Below are 22,276 nucleotides of genomic sequence, written 5' to 3' on the forward strand. Positions count from 1 at the left end.
GAGAGAGAGTAACTGTCCTAAAGTCGGCCAGATAGCTGAGCCCTTAGAGCTGATGGTGCAGTACTTTAAGAAGTTTGGAGACAAACCCTGCTGCGTCACTGACCTGAAAATATACCTCCACCTGCTCTCCCCTGACCAACACGTTCAGTTTATTAACCGACTGGGGGAAGCAGTTCCATTGGGGCAAAAGGTGGAGGGTGGCTTTGCATTTCCAGGGAATATCAAAACACTACAGATGCATTTATGTTTGTGTCAGCTGAGTCGTTTGCTTGGACTGCATCACCAGCTGGACATAGAAGGTAAATTGCGGCTCATCACAGAACTTAAAGCTCATTATCGTCATGGGCTGCAGTTTGGAGAGACGGCTACGAAGACAGAGTTGCAGTTCTCCGATATGTATTGTCTCATGGCAGCTCATGTATACATTGACCTATGGACAGAGACTGGGGATGGGAACATGGCATGGCAGTGTTTGGGTGTCCTCCTGGAGGGCTTATCTCACAGCCCCTCTAATGCTCAGTTCAAGTTGTTGTTGCTGCTCTTATACTGTCGCCTTGGAGTCTTTGAGCCTGTAGTGGATCTGTATTCTAGTCTGGATGCTAAACATGTACAACATGACACCATTGGGTATCTGTTAACGCGTTACGCCGAGTCTTTGGGTCAGTTTGCTGCTGCCTCTCTGTCCTGTAATTTCTCCCTCAGGTTTTTCCACTCTAACCAAAAAGATATATCTGACTGTATCATCCAGGTGTACAAGTATGGAGCATTTGAGAAAATCCCAGAATTTATTGCGCTCAGGAGCAGGCTCAACCAATCACTGCACTTTGCCCAGGTCCGCACTGAGAGGATGCTGCTGGACCTTTTCCTAGAGGCAGACATTGTGTTGAGTTTGGAGGAGAGTGTAAAGGCCATGGGTTTGTGTCCAGAGGAGGATGACATTCCGTGGGCTTGTTTGAGAGACAACCGAGATCTCACCGTCTTTAACAGCTGGGACCCTCAAGATCAAACTTTAACCGAGGAGCACCGACGTCTGTCTCTGGAGGAGGAATCGGTGTGGCTGAGGATACGCTCTCTAACACTCCGTCTCATTGCCTCATTGAGCCTGCACAGATACGTCCCTTTACAACAGAACTCGGAGATTGCCAGTGAGAACAGAGTTGGAGACAAGGCCTCCATCCTCCGTAGCTTGCTCTCCCAGCTTGAAAAGACTCTGCAGACTGCAACTCAAATATCTGAGAAATACACACCGTACCCATTCCTGGGCCCCCCTCCCACGCGTTTGGTCTCAGCTCTGTCCAATGGTAGCTGTCAATGCCAGGCTGCTGCCTTCCAGTTATCTGTCCACGTACAGGAGCTGGAGACTGTCGGACTCAATGAGTCATCAGAGCTTCAAACCCAGATCTGTGATGGTTTCAAATCATTAATAGCACAGCTTCAAAAAATATTGAATAAATGCAAAGGAGATCTATTGGAAACAAAAGACAGATTAAAAACCAAGCCCTCATTATTAGAAAACCTTGTTTTCTTCGTTGAGACTGTGAGCATCGTTTTCTGGGTGGCCAGTTACTCTGCCGAGGTCCTCCGCCCACACAAGACAAGACTACAGCATAAGAAAAAGGTCACCAATACCGCTCTGCCAGCAGTCATTTGTGGGTTCCAAGAACTGAGGGGCAGCTTGGAGGGGCTAGTTACCCAGGCTCTGAAGCATATAAAGGGACAGGAGACGAGTATATCAGCTGCCATACTTGCCAGTCTCACCTTGGAAGGGGACACAGATGAGGAGATGTCATTTACCAGGTCTGTTATGGACAAGGTGCAAAGCAGTTATCTGCAGTCGCTGCGAGAGGTTGGAGATCTGCTCAAGAAGAGAATCACAACTATAAAGAACCTCAAGATCTGAGTACTGTCAAATAACCCAAATTGAGTATTTTTTACCTCCAGCATCACCTACTGGTGCCCCCCCACAATACCATCTGTCAACCCCACCAACACATCTGCACAAGGCACATACCCCAATTACCCCTCAATGATATTTCATTTTCCAAGTCTAGGTTTTATTTTTTTTCCCCCATGTTGTCAAACACAAACAGAACCTTGCCAGCTACTCATTCATTTATATACAGTAGTAAGAGAAATTTTGGAATTGGAATATAAATGATTTTAGCCTGCTTTATCATAGAATCAATCTTTATTGTCACATCACATTACAAGTAAGGTGGGTGACATTCTGGGTGAAGTTGTGTAGGCTCATCATTGCAGTTAAAGATTTCTCAGAGAGAGGGGAGCATAAAGTGCATATAATCTGCATAATGCAATAATGATGCACTAAGTGCATAAGTGCATAATAAGTGCATAATAAATAGAAGTCATGAATATGCTTGTATAAAAATTAAAATAGTAATTTTAAACACATTTCAGTTCAGTCTGTGCAGTGTCACCAGACGTAGGTCTTATTCAGCAGTCTCATTGCTGTTGCGTAAAAACTTTTCAAAAGCCTGGTGGTGCTGCTCTCGATACTCCTGTACTGTACATACAGTATACTCTGCAGATAAAAGAACATCAGCCACCAAAAAGTAAGGTAAAGCAAATGATAAAAACTTGCTCTCGATGTCTGCTGTTAAGAACAGTATTTAAGACTAGTTAATTGTGGTCAGTTACCAAGCAGTTATACGTTATAGCCTAATAGAAATCACACCCAGTGTAAAGTGAGCGGTGCTATTTATGTGTTCATTTCAATACGCGTCCAGCGAAGCTTGGCCATTGTGACCCTGGTCATACATACGTATACAAACAGAATAAATTGACCAATGACAGTGCGGTCAGACATGGGACAAACAGGAAAAGACAGATGTAGGAGCGGTTAGCACCGCTCAATAATATTAATAATGTTTTAAGTTATACTCTTGGTAAGAGAATGTGTTCCCAGAAAGAGGACACGCACACACACGTGTGCAGACTGTGCACACACATACGCTTAAACCGTGTAGACTTAGTAAACTGGACCTGAGTTGTCTCTACTTGGGATGCTTTTGTCTGTCTATACCAAATAAAGCTATCTACAAGCTCACAATGTTTCGTGTTGCAACACTAGAGCTTGTAAATTGGCTATTTTTGCTGAATGTTACCCCCAGAATATGGGGTTCAAGTGGTTAAACATGGTGTGATGTGTGCTGCTGTGCTGAGCACATTGGTGGTGCGGGAAATAACATGACGCACAGTCAGTGACTCTCACTGAGGCAGAAACATGATGGAGAGAGTGCGAGACAGACAGAGAAGTAGGACTGTCTGGTTGAAATGACATTTGAAAAGAAAAGGACGATAGGAAATGACGTCGTTCCCCAAGGCTTATTGAAAAGTATAAAGTGATAATGCAACCAGTGTAAGTGTATCCACAACCTTGCAACATTCCATCGTGCATTGCGCAGAAGGTGTGCAGCAACTTCCGGCGCCGCAGCCGCAGAGTGTGATCTACAAGCTCACAACGTTTGCATCTGCGACGCGACGTGAGCTTGTATGTCTGCTGTAAACCGGAAGTGTCCCACAGATAATGCTACAGTAAATCCTCGCGGAAACAGGTGGATAGGTATTACAGTAATATTTTGTGAATGGTCTTTACATCCAACAGTCATGTTATAAAATTATGGGTGAGGGGATGAGGCACCTATTATAAAAACACTGGTGTATAACTGTATGTTTCCTTGAATAATTAACCATACATTTGTTTAAATTTTTGCTACTATGTTTTGAGAAGACAAAATAGTCAGAGCAGATAACTAGAAGATGCTGCTTGCATGATTTGAGGCATTTTGTTCCAAAAATGTGTTAGGCAAAAGTCAACCTGCTGGTGGCGCTATAACAGACCAATGTGAAAAGGGTGAACAGGGAATGTGTGTGCAAAATCCTCTGTAAATCGAAGGCTGCATTCATGATTTGAGACATTTTGTTCAAAACGGACCAATCCTGCAAACTTTGGAAGCCAATCTTAGCCAATCAGGATGGAATATGGAAAATCGGACGGTTTCATGTTCATTACATGACTGTAGAGATGCTGTCAGCTGTCTGCCGATTTGTGTGATTTATGGACAATCTGTAGGAGTACTGTCAAGTCTGGAGATTAGCTACGGGCGGACGGACAGGGGGCAAAACATAGTCTCTGCCATGCCTTTCGGCCTGGCGTAGACAATACGAGGTGACGGTAGACTCTGAGATAGTAGAGCGCGAGAAAGACAGATGGTGTGATAATCTAATTAGGAGGTGGTGACAGAGGTGTAGAGAGACAGGAAAAAAAGAGTTGATGATGTGAGAGGTGATGGAAAGAAAGAGCTATAGAAAACATACACGTTAATATGTGACCTGAGAAAGATGGGTGGTTAAGAGAGGGAAAGAGGATGTGGAGAGAATTGGAGAGAATGAAAGAAGAGAAGAGACAGAGAGCAAATAAATGGGTTTATGAGAGGAGTGAAGCCTCTATCAGAGTCCAGGGTGAAGAGCTATTCACTTCACCGTGTAGTTTTCTAGCTATCACCTAAAAATACATAACAAAGCCTAGGTGATAGCTAGAACACTACAACGCGGTGAAGTGAATATATAGCTCTTCACCATGGACTCTGATAGAGGCTTAAGGGAGATGGAGAGCTAACTTGTCCCAACATATGAAGTTCTACACATGATTCTCTACCTTTTCATAATTGTGACATACAGAAAGAAACATAATTGTGACGTACAGAAAGAAAGACGGCAGTGCACAGAAAGTCGAATTTTATCAGATGATATTAGTCTGATATTTGACAATCGTTGATGCTTCATATCCATATGGGTAAAATCTCCTGGCTGATTTGTTTATTTTTGAAACACAGAACAAAAATGAGATCTAAGATTTCCCTATGGGATTTCCAATAGAAGAAATAACTGTGTGACCCAGGGTGGCAGTGACCCTCTGGCGACAGTGATGTCAGACTTCGGTGCTCTATTATAAGGAATCTTAAACATCTAAATCTGCCTGCTGATTTCAATAGTAGTACAGTTTTCAAACCATGTGATTTCTATCAACAACCGAACAATCTTTTTAAGCTACTCTTTTACAGTACGTTAACATTAACATGTTACCTCGTTGTGTAACCAGGCTCTAGTTGCAGCATGAGCAGAGCATAACGATCTGTCAATAACTAATTTTACAGTAGAGATTTAACTGAAACTAGTCATGTTTGAATGTCTTAACTGTGAAAAACAGGAAAGTGTTACATTTGATACACAGGAAAAGGAAGTTGCAACACAGAATGCACATTAATAAGAAGACCATTCATTGTCAAAGATAAAACTTAAAATCTATCAAGATGGTGGTTTGGTCAGGCTGATCGAAACAGGCCGATCAGCCTGACCGAAATATAGAGATACATTTTTTCAGTAGATAGTTTATGAGTGAAGTGTTGCACCTCCTTCCTTTCATGTTTTTCTTTTATGTCTCTCTCTCACACACACACACACACACACACACACACACACACACACACACACACACACACACACACACACACACAATATTAGGTGAGTCATTATTGCTGTAACGTGGACTTATTCTCTGCAAAGTTTGAAAACACCAGCTACATTGTTAAGTCAAGGCCAGGCCAAGCCAAAACACCATCCATCCCAGCTGGCTCTGTAAAAAGAAAATAAACCATCGTTTCACTTCCTGATGCCTTTAATATTGCTGATGGCAGTAACGTCGTCAAAACCTTGTACACAGCAAAATCCTTAGTGTTGAGTGCTCAAATGTAACAAAGTGTTTGGTTTTGTACTCTTGGAGCTCAAATGCATAAATAAACACTCAGGATTTGACTGTGTAGTGTGTAGACTAAAGAGAGACAAAGGGTGGCAAGAGATGGAGGGATGTAGGGATGGGATGATAAGCTATATTATCGTTTATATCAAATAGCCGACCTACAAGCTCACAACGCGTTGCGACGCGTTGTGAGCTTGTACATTTGCTATTTTTTGCCAAAAGTTCTGCCCCAGGATAATGGATTTGATTATGGCGATAATATCGTAAATTGCAATTTCTTTAGTCACAATAATCATGATATGAAATTTTTATATCGTCCCATCCCTAATGTAGAGACAGAGCGAGAAATTAGATGGTGGGATGTAGTACAGAGGGCAAATGGAAATGGAGATCTATAAAGACTAGACAGCGTTCAGGGAAGCTGGGTTGTAGTTATACTGTGTGCAGAGACAGATGTTCACTGGAAGCAGGGCACAGCTGGACCATTGTACAAGTAGTGACCTAATAGTGTGTGTGTGTGTGTGTGTGTGTGTGTGTGTGTGTGTGTGTGTGTGTGTGTGTGTGTGTGTGTGTGTGTGTGTGTGTGTGTGTGTGTGTGTGTGTGTGTGTGTGTGTGTGTGTGTGTGTGTGTGTGTGTGTGTGTGTGTGTGAGAGAGAGAGAGAGTGACAGACACAGTAGAAGGATATGAGTGAAACAATGTTTGTTTGCCTGTGACATAACGTGTGGTTTTGTACTTTTGGTATATATATATATATATTATATATATATATAATATGCTCAAATTATAGATTCTCAGTAATTTTTGTAGAACATCCCAATATACAGTACCATAATATAAATTCTGTCAGTATCTGGATATGAATCGTACTTTGAGTGTGACCCATGTAATGTATACATATTGTATCAAAAGGCCCTTTCCAGTACTGCGTGCGTGTGTGTGTGCGAAACAAAAAGAGAGTGACACATACAGTACAGGCAGCAGCTAGTGAGTTGTAGTCAGTAATGCTGGCTAATGATCCATTTATTACGCCAGAGTTGTAATGAGAACAATACAGCAGGATAGAATAAAATGGAGGTCTGTTTCACATAGGGATGGGATGATATGAAAATGTCATATCACGATTATTGTGACAAAAGAAAACACGATTTACGATATTATAGCGATAATCAAAATCCATTATCCTGGGGCGGAACATTTGCCAAAAAATAGCCGATCTACAAGCTCACAACGCGTGAAGACATTTGATAGAGAGTGGGAAAAAAACTCTGTACCAAGTACGTATATTATAAGTACCTTTTACCAATTATAGAGGGTTTAAGTGGTACCAGATATGCAGCTTGGCAAATAAAAGGTGAATTGATCCCAGTGCATGACGGAGGACGATATCACGATAAATTAAATCTCCACAATACGATTATCATGAGTGTTTTTTATCACGATAAACGATAATATCGCGTATCGTCCCATCCCTAGTTTCACAAGCTAAAACACTGTCTAATACATCGGTAAATTCTTTAAATGTGTAGCAGGGTGTTGTTGGACAGATCCTAGGCTAGGGTTTGGTTGTCAAACAGGATGTTGCTGTAAAAGAGCTTTGTCACTCCACAAAGCCTTCCAGGGCAAATAAAGGTTAAAGCAACAGAATAACCACTAGACAAACACACACACATAGGGATGGGACAATATGAAAAGTTCATCTCACGAATATTGTGACAAAATAAATCGCGATTTATGATATTGCGGTAATCAAAAGCCATTATCCTGGGGTGGAACATATGCCAAAAAATTGCAGATCTACAAGCTCACAACGCGTCGCAACGCTTCAGCTCTGCAAATAAAAGGTGAATTGATCCCAGTGCATGACGGAAAACGATATCACGATAAATTAAATCTCCACGATACAATTATGAGTGTTTTTTATCACGATAAATGATAGTGGCGCATATTGTCCCATCCCTACCTCGGAGTAGTAATAGATCATCTTTTGTCATGGAAAGATCAGATTGAATCAGCTTGTAAGAAAACAAAGCAAAGAATCTACTTCCTTCACCGTTTAAGATCATTTGGTGCTAGTAGACACTAGACAGATTCTTCTTTTGTTTTTCACTTCTGTTATTATGAGTGTTCTTCAGTACTGTAGTACCACCTGGTATGGATGCTTGTCTGCAGCCCTAAAGTCACAACTACTGCAAAACTGAACATTTGTTCAAAGATAGTTGGACAACCACTTCAGAGGCTATATACGACTACGTATGATAACAGCATTCTAAGGTTGGCAAGAAATATTAACAGTGGCCATGTGTTGCATAGAGAATATAGGTTGCTGCCTTCAGTAAGGAGGTGTTCCAGCATACAATAAGGTCAGACTAAAAAGGTCATTTGTCAATCAGTTGACTTTAAGGCAAAATCAGGAGTTTGGCCAGGGATAGGCTAGTTAGTGGACATCGCTCTTGTCTGTATCCTTATGTATGTAATCCTGTTTTTCTTCCTTTGTGTCAATTGTTTGTATATATGTTGTCGCATACATGGCTGCTGTGTCGCAAGACAAATTTCAGTGTGAACTGACAATAACGTACTATATCATATCATATCATATCATATCATATTTGTAGCCAAAGATAGTAGATCTACAAGTTCATCAACGCTTTATGCTGCGAGGCGTTGTGAGGACCACTGGTGCGTGGACATGCCTCTCTTCTCAACCACTGTCCCAGCCATGGGCAGACCAAGGTCAGCAATGAATGGCAAACCATCCCGGAATAGGTCACTGAGCCTGATCAAAAAACATGGGTGTTTTTCACACCTGTCTCTGTGCTGCATGCCACTATAGACCTTTTTCCAGAGCACTGCCGTGTAGCTGCGGTGTCGGTGCACAGCTGCGCACACACACACACACACACACACACACACACACACACACACACACACACACACACACACACACACACACACACACACACACACACACACACACACACAGGGCCACTTGACACTCCGTTATGTTTGCCGCTCTGACAAATCGGTATTCGGTACTACCGACCTGACGGTATCAGAGTAAAGGGAAGATAAGTGCTTAACAGGATGAATCTATCGATTACTCACCATTCAAAGTGCCTGCTTTGTTCCCTATGGAGACACAAAGAGTCTCCTCAAATGATTGTCTTAAGAATGCGACAATAACAAAAAAATATCCATGAATGGGGTGAGTAATCGATTGGAAAAAAGTCATTTTGGGTTCTTAGTCCCTATGTAGGTCTAGGTACTCAATTCTCTTATTTTATTTCTAAATGGCCACTATACAATTTAGGTAAGAATTAGGCCAAGCAGTTGCTCAATCTTGATTCATTAATTCATTTCACATCTGCAACTGCGAGTTTAAAACTTCGTTATCAATACTACTTCCAACGTTCCATTCAGTAGTCAGTTTCTGTCCAACTGTGGTGTCGAGTGTGTATGCGTAGTCCACGCCTACTTCAGAGTGCTGCGTGCTTCTGGTTGGCTGCTACTTTGTCCCGCCACACAAGTGGCACCGGCAAAGTTGAACTTTGACACCCTCGTCCCTCACCCTGTTTTTTTTCCAGGCTCACTTCCTGGCTCCATGCGTTTAACTTCACCGCTTTCTCAAAACACGGTAGAGAAACACTTCTGCTGATGTGTATTCAACCCTTTGCCTAAGGTGCCGGCAACACAAATCTGGATATTTCTGAAGCCGCTAAACTGGATCTTTTTGAAACCGGATAAACAAGTGAAGTGATGTACGAAAATATCCTATCCACTGGATCCGTTTAGGCATGAAAACTGAAGCTGCTCTGAAGACGATGACGTTGCATGTGAGCGAGAGTGAGACAGAGAGTCACAACACACACACATGCAAACACACGCGCTCACACACTGACACACACACGCACAACCAAACAGGAACGCATGCTTGTTCTTCTATGGTATTACAAATCGCTTACCGCCACGGCGCTGCCTACTGGCCTGGCATGCTTTTTGGAGCTGATCATGGGAGCTAGATATTTGTGTGGACTCGTGTGGACCTGGATATTTTTCTATGTGGATATATGAAAATCTGGGATTCTAAAAAGATCCAGATTCGTCTGGCCGTGGCCTAAAACAGCCAGAGTATCACTGAGAGGAGCCGCGCCCCACGGCCCTCACATAGCATTGTAAAGCCTAATTGGTCAGCTGCTGTATCAGCCCTAGGGCTGCAGCTGACCAGTCAGCACAAGCTCAACACCCTCTTGATCCTTTTATCAAGCCTTCACCCAGCAAACAATGAATGGCTGGGTATGGGATAACAAAAAGTGTCATATATTTAGTTCATACTATGCTATTTTTATTATGTAAAATGTAATAATGTATGCCATAGTAGCCATACAACATTTAATAGTAGTATGTCTATTCTATTGGAGTAGATCTATTCCCCTATGGGTTGTACCTCCTACAGTAAGTAAGAGGATAGGCTGTGTGTGTCTTTCAGTCTGTGACACTAAACCTGTAATGGAGTGTAAAATGACCTGTCACCATCTTAGCAAGCCTGCTTGTAACGATTAATTATTCAAACACACACACACACGCAGTCACACACTCTCTCTCTTTTTCTTGTGCTCTCTCATACTGAATCTTTTTTTTTTATTCTTGAACTTAGAGAAATGAAAATTGTGTGTTACTGGTGATGATAAGAATACTTAAACATAACATAAATAACAGTGATTGTGTGTGTGTGTGTGTGTGTGTGTGTGTGTGTGTGTGTGTGTGTGTGTGTGTGTGTGTGTGTGTGTGTGTGTGTGTGTGTGTGTGTGTGTGTGTGTGTGTGTGTGTGTGTGTGTGTGTGTGTGTGTGTGTGTGTGTGTGTGTGTGTGTGTGTGTGTGCGCGCGCGCATTCTGCACAACCTGTAAGGCATTGCTCCCAGTTAGTGTGTGTGTGTGTGATTCTTAATTCAAAAGGACAATAGAGTGGCAGTGCTCCGAATCTATCCACTACTAAAGCACCACTCACACAGAAAGATTTCCTCGCACAAAACCATGATCTGACTCTTTAAGTCAGATAAAATGCCACACGATGAAGGTTGCAGGCTAAGCTGAACTAGTGATGCCCTAGCTACAAACACACACTGACACATAGACAAGCAGTCGAACCACCTCTAATAAGCTCACATTTGAAAGTATTTCTAAGGAATTCCTTTTAGCATGTGTGTGTGTGTGTGTGTGTGTGTGTGTGTGTGTGTGTGTGTGTGTGTGTGTGTGTGTGTGTGTGTGTGTGTGTGTGTGTGTGTGTGTGTGTGTGTGTGTGTGTGTGTGTGTGTGTGTGTGTGCTCGCAATGTGCGTGTGTGAGCGTGCTGCGTGCGTGTGCACTCGCAGTGTGTGAGCGTGCGTGCGTGCAGCACTGCACGCGCATACACCACCTTAGATATACAGTAGAGTATAGAGTAGACCATATGCTGTCCTACTCACTCCACTGTGTTAATTCTGCCAGTCAGTTAGTTCTTATGAATGAAGTCCATGACTCCCTGACTGTCTATTAACACACAGTCCCATTGGCTGCTGGCTCAGTAAGGTGGAATCTCATTGGCTTATGTTCACTGCGATGTCCGGATGTGATTATTCACCACACACACAGTGGCTAATCCTTGGGATAGTGATGGCTCACAGCTATTGGTTAATCCCAGTCTGTGGTAGGCTGTCATCTTTGTTGTCATTGGTTAACCGGGGACAGAGAGGGAGGTGTTAAACCGGTGTGGTGTCAAGTGTGTTGCTTTGGCGATGCCTGGTTTCTATGGTGACAGTGGCCATCTGGTGACTTTAATGACCAGGGACTAATGGCTTTCAGAAACACACACACACACACACACACACACACACACACACACACACACACACACACACACACACACACACACACACACACACACACACACACACACACACACACACACAGTACTAGGCTAAAAAGGAAGTCAGTCACAGTCAAGCAAGCACCTCCTGCAGGTGTGTGTGTGAGCGTGTGCGTGTGAGAAATACTGAGGGTCTGCTTAAGACTAGTCTCTCAAGAACAGCCGAACTGAGCTCGAGTTACAACTGAGCTCAAATGAAAAGAGCGACTGAACTTTTCCTTGACGATGGCTTGCCAGATTGGTTTAAGACAGACCTATATTAACTATATATTCAAACAGCAGCCATTTTGCTCCTATGTCATACTCGCGACCACGGTTTTCCCAATGAACCTAAGCGCAACGGTGGGGGCCAGTGGTGGACAAGGAGGGAGGGAGCGCTTTGCTGTGTTCACATGGACTGCGCGGAGGTGCCGAAAGTCGGGGGGATTTACTATTCTGTCCGCTGAGTCGGCTCATGCGACCGTCCCAACGCTCGACTTTTCTTTTCTCTAACGACTATCTAAAATATGAACCTTTGTTGTAAAAAAACAAAGTTGTCCTTTAATTGTACAGTTTAACTTTTTCTCTGCCATTTTAAACATAGCTGTAGTAAGCAGCTGCCAAATTGTCCTTACCTTTTAACGTGGGCACGCGCACGCATCGTGCACAATCTGTGCGCGACTCATCTAGTAGACGTGTAGACTCGGTGACAAGCTTTCGAATACAAAAAACCCCATTGAAAAAGACATATCCGTTGCCACGCTGTATCTCTGCTTATCAGCCAGTGTTTACATGAAAAAGCATTGAAAAAAGCCAACTGTGCGCTATGGTAACACGTGGACACGTTCGCGCACAAAACGCACGATATGTGCGGGGATCATAATCCAGGCGTGTAGAGACTGGATCAAAGTTTCCAAACGCAAGAATCCGATTGAAAAACGAGCGTTCCATCGCCCAGTAGCTTCCACTTCTGTTACACAGTAAACCAATGGAGGCGGGACTATGGCCCAGGCTCAGACTGGATACGGAAAGCTGGATCCGGTCCAGACCGGAAATGACCGGATACAGTTAGGGGGGCGGGCCTAAAGAGCCAGAATCAGCGAAAATCTGCGCTAATACTTTTAATCCTTTCATAATGATTAAAGCTAATTAAACTTTGCGGGCTCTACGGGCATGGCAGCGCGGTACAGCGGGAAATCTACGGTCTCTACGGGGATCGCGAGGTATGAGTTAACATTGTACCTCACTTGTCAATAACACTGGTTTAAGTGGAAGCACTGGAGTGGAGATGAGATTCTTTTGGCAGCACCTTTTCCCTTTCTTGAAAGGCACATTATACACACTCTACAGTGAGTGCAATCGTGTGCTGCATGCCTGTCAAACAAAGCTGTTGGTTTGACTTTGAGCCAAAGCCAGTCAGAATATCCAGCCGGTTGACTGCTATGGGTTTCAGGCACCAAGTGAGGGTGCATTCCAGCTGTAAACTGGTGACTGGATGATGGATAGTACTACGTGCCCTTGAGCAAAGCACTAAACTCTACTAAAGCATAATAGAGTAATATTTTTGGTGTAGGGGACTCTGTGTGTATATGTGTATCACTATCTAGGCACATTTTAATACCACGTGATAATTGATTGAAGTGATTTTCTTCTTGATATTATATTCCCATACTGAAATATGTATTTATATAAAGTATTTCAAATATGCTTCTGTTTATTAAATTATATTTCTGAACTTGTTTAATGTATCCTACAATAATCTCTATATTGTATTTTATTCGTGTGGGGCTGCATTTTTGTATGTTCAGAAACATGGCAAATTCCCTTGCATATATTTTTGAGCTATAGCTGAATACGTTGAACTGTGGCTCAAGACTCAGCAGACAGTCTCACTGCATAAAATTAAGTCTTTGATGTTTTGAGCCCTTCTCATTTCTACTTGCATTGCAGTTAACTGCAGAGCTTTCTGTTGTTGTGTTTGTATCTCACCAGTCTGGTTGAGCTTACCATGCTTACAATAAGCTCTCACACACACACACACACACACACACACACACACACACACACACACACACACACACACACACACACACACACACACACACACACACACACACACACAGTCGACTTAGTTACGTTGTACTTGTGTTGACTGGCTGAGTTGACTTCCAGTAACCTCCTCTGGCCAACTCCCTACTAGGCCTTTTTACACAGCTTGTTCAAGGTGGTTAATGTACCGTACATACATTGCTGTTTTGTTTAGAAGGTACAGAAACAGAATGGGGGAGTTTGTTGTCTCACCATCAAGCTGGCAGGGGATGCACATTGTCAGTGTAGGAAAGGTGTGCATGTCTTAAAGTCTGTGCACCTTTCTGCCTCAGGCCACTCCCTGCTTGCTTGCAGTACTGCAGTGTACGAGGGAATACAGTAGACAACGGGGCCATTGTGTGCCCACAAACTGACCTTATTTCATGTCAACTAAAGTGACTAAAGCAAGTATTATTCAATTCAAATGTATTTTATTATAGTGCCAACTGCCAAATCACACCAAGTTGTCTCAAGACACTTTACATCTTTTCGTCCATGCCTTACCCCTTATCCCTAAACTCTTTTGCAAATGTTGAATAGTAATAGTAATTAGCTGCTCTACAAGCTCACAACGTGTTGATGTAGATTAGCTATTTGAAGTATTTTAAAATGTTTTTAAAAATAATAAAAAAAAAAAAAAAAGGCAAGAACATAGTATACATAGTATGTATAGTTTACACAGGCATTGACACTAAGGCTTGCCCACCTGCCCCCGCCAGGTAAATAAAACATCAGGGCAGGTGAAGTTGACTTTCAGGTTGCAAGTGCTCATTTGAGAGGGGACACAAATGTCTATAAACACAACACGAGATATCTGTCTAAACACCTGAACGTGGCCAGTGCGCTGTCTTCTGGTCTGTGGAATGTAAAATAAGAGCACTATTTACCTAATGTTCTGTTTTTACTGTTGCTACATTTAAAAATATAAAATAACAAGTGTGAAACCATAGACATATTCAATCATAGCTAAAGTATTTGGTATTTGGAGGTATTGAGGTTTGACATTTTATCGCACAGCCCCAGAAAGTAAAGAAATAAGTGTTAAATTGAGCGGTAATTAAAATCGTACCTATCATTTTATAATGGACGATTTACTTTTAGGGCAAGTGGGCATTACCTTCGGGCAAGTAGAACATGACCTGTTACTGTACTTGCCCGATGGGCAAGTGCCTCTGAGACCTTAGTGTCAACCCCTGTTTACAGTATGTTTTGGTGGTATAAATTATTCAGGAGCAGCCAGACACAAAGGAAGGGTCATGTGGATGAACTATTTAAAAGAATATCTCTCCTCTAACCTTGCTTCTTTTTCCTCTATCTGACAGGTGAGGTGCTGAGTGAGCAAGGGAGTGTGAGAGTGAGGAAAGGACAGAGAGAGAGGCGCAATGGATCACCAGAGACAGAGAACTCTCTCCACGTCAGGAGACTCACTGTACATCGTTCTGGGAGTCGATAAAAATGCTACACCAGAGGAAATCAAGAAATGTTACAGGTAACAACACTACACCAGAGGACAAAAAGGGGATTGGATGTTGTGATGTCATGGGAACCACTCTAACAGAATCCTTTTATGCCCATATATGGAGATCCCTGATGTCATCAATATTAAGCCCATGTCTAACAGGACTTCATATGGGAATGCCCATACATAGGAAGACAGCCCTTATCTGTGTGGCTGGTTCAGACAGGGTTCTCCATGTATGGGCATAAAAGGGATGTACCATACACAGTACATGGATCTCCATATATGGGTACCAGGGGTCTCCATATATGGGTAACTGGTCTGATATACATCACTCATTTCCGATGCAGGCTGCTAAAACCAAAATTTTACCCCAAATTACTGAGCTGTCGATTCACACTGGACTACTATTATCCAATGACCTCAGTGTTTATTGAAATATGGTAGGTCATTTGCCCTAGAATTATTACTTTACAAATTAGGGACGTGACCGATTCGCTCTGAATTAAAAAATACAGATGTCCTCTGTAATTATTACACGTTACCACATAATGCTTATCCCTGGCTTTAATCGGAGTCATGAAGTCATGACGCATTATGCTGCACTAGTGGATGTCAAGACATTCCAGACAGGTAATTAAAGGAGTAGTTCACCCCAAAAAAATACTTATTTCATATCAACACACCCTGAAGCATTGAATTCTTTCATGAGATTGTTTTTTTTTTGTCACAATCCTGAGCCAATAATTGGTAGGAGACACAAAGGAGACTCTTTGTGTCTACCAGACATTACCAGCTTTATTCTTATCATCAAATTATTGGAATGCGTCAAAACCCCAATAAACTCTCCATAAATTCAATGCTTCACGGGGTGTGCAATTGATAGAAAATAAGTAATTTTTTGGGTTTACTTTTCCTTTAGGGCACACAGTTATTGGTATGACCCACTAGAGGGAGTTAGAGTGCTGATATGGACTATTGACCTCCATCAGAGACCTGGACAGAAGACCTAAGAGTCAACATGCAGAGTGCCTTGGTATTGTCTGTACCACCGCACCGGACCATTTAAAATAAAGCAGGACTTCTCGGTCGTCTTAGTTTTTATATATACTGTATGTACCTGTTCCACTAAAGAGCACCTGTTGAGTGAGCCATTAGATCCATGCAGCAATTCCTACCGTTGTTATAAAATAAACAGTTGTTGGAGAGAAAAGTATTAGCTCCACCCCCTTTCTCAGTCTTTCCTCCCTCTCTCCTCCTCATTTCTTCCTCTAACTCCTTTTTTTCTATCGCTCCCTCTGATTAATTTCATCCTTCCACCCCCCCCCCCCCCCCCCTTTCAGGAAGCTGGCGTTGAAATTCCACCCAGATAAGAACCCTGACAACCCTGAAGCGTCTGAGAAGTTCAAGGAGATCAACAACGCCCACAGCATCCTGAACGACTGCACCAAGAGGAACATCTACGACAAGTACGGCTCCCTGGGCCTCTACGTCGCCGAGCAGTTTGGAGAGGAGAACGTCAACACCTACTTTGTATTGTCCTCTTGGTGGGCCAAGGTATGTATAGAGGGAGGGATGGATGGATGGGAGGAGGGAGGGAAGGATATAGATACAGTAGATCAGGGGTCTTCAACGTTTTCAGGCCAAGGACCCCTATAGTAGGACCCCCTATAGTAATTCTGAGGACCCCCTAGGGGTCCCGGACCCCCTGTTGAAGACCCTTGCAGTAGATGGATAAATAGATGGTGGGAAAGATGACGTAAAGGTTTGGAGAGAAGGTTAGCACCTACTTTGTACTGTCCTATTGCTGGGCCATGGTACGGATAGAGAGAGGGATGCATGGAAGGTGGGAGGTAAGATGGAAATCAGAATCGGCCAATATAAAAAATCGGCAGGTATGATATCAAACCAGCCGAATCGGTGACCGGCAGGTCACTGACATACAGTAAAATACCGGTTTTATGCCAATTGTGTCTATGGCACTGCACAGCATTATGCTCTGGTCCTGTGACTAAAGTGAACATTAGCAAGTAGCAGCCAGTCTATTTAGTGGCAGCCTACAGAATACAGATGGTGCCGATTACCTTTGCAATGTAAGGATATATTCCATAATCCTGTGTCAATGTCGTCTCCAAAAAGAAGGGGAAAAAAAAGTTAAAAAATGAACTGAGGATCTTACTGTGTAGATAGGCGGCATGGAAGGATAATGGATGTATTAGTGGATGTATTAAAAAAGGACAGAGTAATAACTGCATGCTTTTTCAAATCCACTTGGAGTGAAGGTAAAGGTGCACTGTCATCAAACATGTGTTCACCGCTATTCTTGTACCTTTCTCTCTTTCTCTACTCCTGACCATTGTTAATTTACTCACATGATTCAGTGCTGTTTTAAGTCTCTCTCTCTCTCTCTCTCTCTCTCTCTCTCTCTCTCTCTCTCTCTCTCTCTCTCTGTCCCTTCAGGCGTTGTTCATCTTCTGCGGTGTCGCTACCGGCTGCTATTTCTGCTGTTGTCTGTGTTGCTGTTGTAACTGCTGCTGTGGGAAGTGTAAACCACGCCCACCCCCTGACCAAGAGCCTGAGTTCTACGTATCGCCTGAAGACCTGGAGGCTCAGATGACCACTGATGAGAGAGGTGCGTGCACGCACGCACACACACACACACACACACACACACACACGCACACACACACACACACACACACACACACACACACACACACACAGCTTTGAAAGTAACTCCTGCCAAATGCATGTTAAAATTTGTTATGGAAGGCAACGCTTACTTTTCCATATTGGTGGCAGAGTAATGAAGTTTGCATGTTTGAAAGTCACAGTTGTCTACGGTAATTGTTTAAGCCTACAATTCCCATGAACACGTCTGTAATACATTTGGCTGTCTCAGATACGCCTTGACAATTCTTGCGCACACATAAACATACATACATACATACATACATACATACATACATACATACATGTATACATACTGTATATTATACCTGCAAACCGCATAGAAATACAGTATGATGTATAAAGTTGAGTTTCTGACCATGATCCAGACAGTCTTAGTAGGAGGCGTGCATGCGTGTAACAGAATGTTTTAAGAAAGACTGGGAGCCATGCACACACACGCGCGCACACACACACACACACACACACACACACACACACACACACACACACACACACACACACACACACACACACACACTTTATTTGGCTGGGTTATTGTGTGTGGCTGGAAACATTTGTGTTTGTCTTTCCAGACGTTACGGGGGAGCCAATCATGATGCAGCCATCTTCAGCCACAGAGACGACAGGGCTCACCTCTGATGCCCATCACAGCTACCGCACTGAATACTAGACACACACACACACACGCACACACACACACACACACACACACACACACACACACACACACACACACACACACACCACAGCTACCACGCTGATGCATACTAGGCAACCACACACAGAGCTGTTTCTAGCTTTTTAGGAGCACTATTCTTTGGGGGCCCAAGGTAACTTACTCCTTTTTATACGTGCATTTCTTTTTTTAAATATTTGTTTTTGGCCTTTTATTCGCTAAGACAGTAGACTGAAGCTGTACCAAGGCCGACTGGCATCACAAATGTCCATCAAACTTGATTATCGTCGGTTGCAGCACTAAACACTAAATCGCCAGACTATGAACAGCACTAGTCTGATGATTTAAATGGATTTGCTTACCCCTGTTCCCCTATCCATTCCCCTTTGATTTGATTTGACAATACAAAAGATATGAAAACATAAAATAAAAAACAAAACATGCATGGAAGAGACAGACTCTAGATGGCTTGTGTTAGGTCTATACCTAGGCCTACATATAACACAAAAATAACAAAATAAAGTAACAATAGAAAATCAAAAGTAACATCCAGGTTGTGAATTTAGTCAGTCCATATGTTGCTTTCTTAATAATAATTAATACAGAACATCTGTTGTGGCATCTTTTCTAGTCTACAATAAATGCATTTGTCTGAACATGTATAGGTGCTACACTAGGGCCCCCTGGTGGCTCTGGGGGAGTTATGCAACCATAGTCTGCATAATACAGTAGCAAGAAACAGCCCTGTATACACATTACAGCTACCACACTGACACCCACTAGACACACACACACACACACACACACACACACACACACACACACACACACACACACACACTTCACAGCCATTGCACTAATGCACGCCAGACACACACTACAACACCCATATTCATTATCACAGCTGCCGCACTGATGTATTATGACCACACACATGACCTAACACATACCCATACCATGGCTAGACTCAAAGATAATCAGTCGACAGACCCAGACTGAACCAAGGAACGTTTAACATCCACACAATCATATACAACCAAACCAGCCAACTGTCTCTTAGAGTTAGACAGTCATTACAACTGTCTTGTCAAACTGCAATTAATTGCAAATACACAGACACATACTCCTTGGCCTAGTAACACATATTACATACACGTACATTCTGCATTTATTTCCTCCCAAAGTTCAAATCGTGAAGGTGAGGTGAGAAAAAGGGAAGATGGGAGAGGAAAAAGAGAGGAAGGGAACAGGGGGAAATAAAATGGAGCCCAACCGAAACTGAATTTCTTTGGCGCTGATACAAATATTGAAGACACACACACACACACACACACACACACACACACACACACACACACACACACATCACACACACACACACACACTGAGCCCTTTTTATTAATTACTGATTCTCTCTAGTTTTTGATTGTGTGTGAGGAAGTTAAACTGCTGTACATGTGTTGTAAACTAAATGTTAGACTTTTAAGTTGTTAATCTCCAAAACCCAAAGTGTTGATTCTTTAAATCATGTTCTTCATGTCTCTCAGTAGTTTTGTTTTTCATCTTTTTCTTTTGTTTTCTTATTATTTATGAGGTTAATGAAGGGAGGATATTGACCTATTCATATCCAAAGTTTGTTTCTGTGACAGCCGCTCTCTTTAAGTCGAGGGTGATCCCGTTAGTAACAGTAAAAAATATAAACGTCAGCAGTTTACATTCAAACTGTTCGTTTAGCCTTTTTTGTTTATTTATTTTTTAAGAAGACACGTTTATTTGTCAAACGTGAATAGCAATCCATCACTCCTGGGACTGAACCTGTATGTGTTGTGTCATTATTTCATGTTTTTAGAAAAACAAGGAGGCAGTTTTTTTAATCATATATTTGTGTGTCAATTAAATGCTTCATAACAGCTGTGTCCAGTCACGTGCTGCAGAGGTACGAGTGTTTGCAGCTTTTCATTCCAACCAAATGCTTGCGATTTTCCTTTGCGACGTTCTAATGCTTATATTTATGCTCCGTTATATGTGACGATGTCACACCTTGAAAATAGCAAACGTACAAGCTCATAACGCGTTGCATCCACAGGCTTGTGTGTCAGCGATTTGCAGCTGGTGACACGGCCATGCCACAAAGTTTAGGGCTTGCAACGGATTCGTCCCTCCCTCTCACAAATCTTTGATCTGAACTAGCCTAACTCTACTACAAGAGACTAAAAAGAGAAGGTGCCTGATGGATCAGCCAGTTAGTGCATAGATCATGTTATGCTCCTCGTGAGTGCTGTGAGTCTGACTCCCTTCATGTCTCACATGTCTCCATTGTGTCTCTACCTGTAGCTTCCTGTCTCTCAACACTCCTATCTAAAGTAACCATATAAAGAAAATACCGGTAATAACGTTTATTTTTTATTTTTTAAGAGAAGAAATAAGTATAATGTTGCTTGGTTGGAATGATGGGACACTGCTGTTATAAATCGATTACTTTCCACACTCTAATATCAAAGTGCAATAAAAGCTGAGAGAGAGAGCATCCTCCATTTTATATTTCTGTCTGCCGTCCTAGACCTCTTACCCAATCACGTTCTGCAATGGTTTTGACTCAATTAATTGTTTTTCCCCACGCTTTATCTTTGATGTTTGATTGATTGTCATACCAGCGTGTTATGAGAATATTGACCAATGAAATGCCACTTCTCCAACCCCAAACCCTAAACTTTTTATATATATACAGTAAATATATATATATATTTCTTTCTCAAACATGAAGCCATGTCTGAGTGAAGGAAGTGTATATTCTTAATGCACAACTGGAAACAAAACACTTTCTTTTTAGGAAAACTGATGAATAAAATATTAAGAGAGATAGACAACTAATGAGAAATGACAATAGTGCAAATATAGTGATCAGATGATATTGAAGCATTATTTTATTTATTTTATTTTTGCTATCTTTTTAATATTGAATTTTTGGGATAGCTGGTAAATATAAATATGATGTATACATTTTTAGAAGCTTTTTCTTTCCTGGTTGACAGGCCTGCTGTACATACATGCAGTGGCAGTTCATAGGTAGAGATGTAGTTATTGTTTTATTTTTCTGTTGTAGCATGGATCCATAGTGTGTACGTGTGTGTCTGGCATACTGGCCCAGACAGAAACAGACAGACAGACAGACAAATGGGTAAATAGAAAAACAAAACAAAAAATGATCTGATGTGTTGTTGTAAAATAAATGTTTCCGATGCTTCAGAACCTCTTTGTGTCTGTGTGAGTTTTATTAAAGTCCTAGAGCAGGGATGGGCAACTGTGATGATAATGAGGGCCACTATATTTCCACCTTCACTCCAGAGGGCCACATTGCATATTGCTACGTTCTACTTTGTCATTCTAGTATCTCATACAAAAATAGCAGATCTACAAGCTCAAAACGCATCGCGCTGCTATGCGTTTTGAGCTTGTAGATCTGCTATTTTTGCTTCTTTTCAATTGGAATCCTGAATTATTTTTTAATTGGAATCCTGAAATTTAACATTTTGATTTAATTTCAAACACATTTAGTTATATATTCATGTTGACTCTATGAACCTAAATACAAATACCTACATTGGACATAATTCTTTATATTTTTTACATTTTAATACTACTATACTAGTCATTAAGCTACTAATATAGACTGACGGAATTAAAGCAGGTCATGTTTGGAA

At 42.0% G+C, this 22,276-nt stretch overlaps 2 protein-coding genes across 2 annotated transcripts in view; both read left to right on the forward strand.

Annotated features, from left to right (window-relative positions):
- The window catches only part of LOC308291273 (N-alpha-acetyltransferase 25, NatB auxiliary subunit-like), a gene marked incomplete at its 3' end in the record, with an annotated part of 2,913 nt that extends 1,013 nt beyond the window's left edge, over positions 1-1,900 (forward strand). The window contains exon 1 of the mRNA XM_080733256.1: positions 1-1,900. This exon is cut by the window's left edge and continues 1,013 nt beyond it. Within this exon, the coding sequence (XP_080589382.1) occupies positions 1-1,900 (1,900 nt within the window).
- Positions 1-20,665, forward strand: part of dnajc5ab (DnaJ (Hsp40) homolog, subfamily C, member 5ab) — a 32,573-nt gene extending 11,908 nt beyond the window's left edge. The window contains exons 2-5 of the mRNA XM_080733125.1: positions 15,069-15,235; positions 16,549-16,762; positions 17,666-17,837; positions 18,472-20,665. Of these exons, the coding sequence (XP_080589251.1) occupies positions 15,129-15,235; positions 16,549-16,762; positions 17,666-17,837; positions 18,472-18,569 (591 nt within the window). The 5' untranslated portion in view covers positions 15,069-15,128 and the 3' untranslated portion in view covers positions 18,570-20,665. The remainder of the gene's footprint in view (positions 1-15,068; positions 15,236-16,548; positions 16,763-17,665; positions 17,838-18,471) is intronic.
- The last annotated feature ends 1,611 nt before the right edge of the window (positions 20,666-22,276 follow it).

Source organism: Nannobrachium achirus (genome assembly GCF_963921795.1).
Source record: "Nannobrachium achirus genome assembly, chromosome: 9".
Lineage (NCBI taxonomy): Eukaryota > Metazoa > Chordata > Actinopteri > Myctophiformes > Myctophidae > Nannobrachium > Nannobrachium achirus.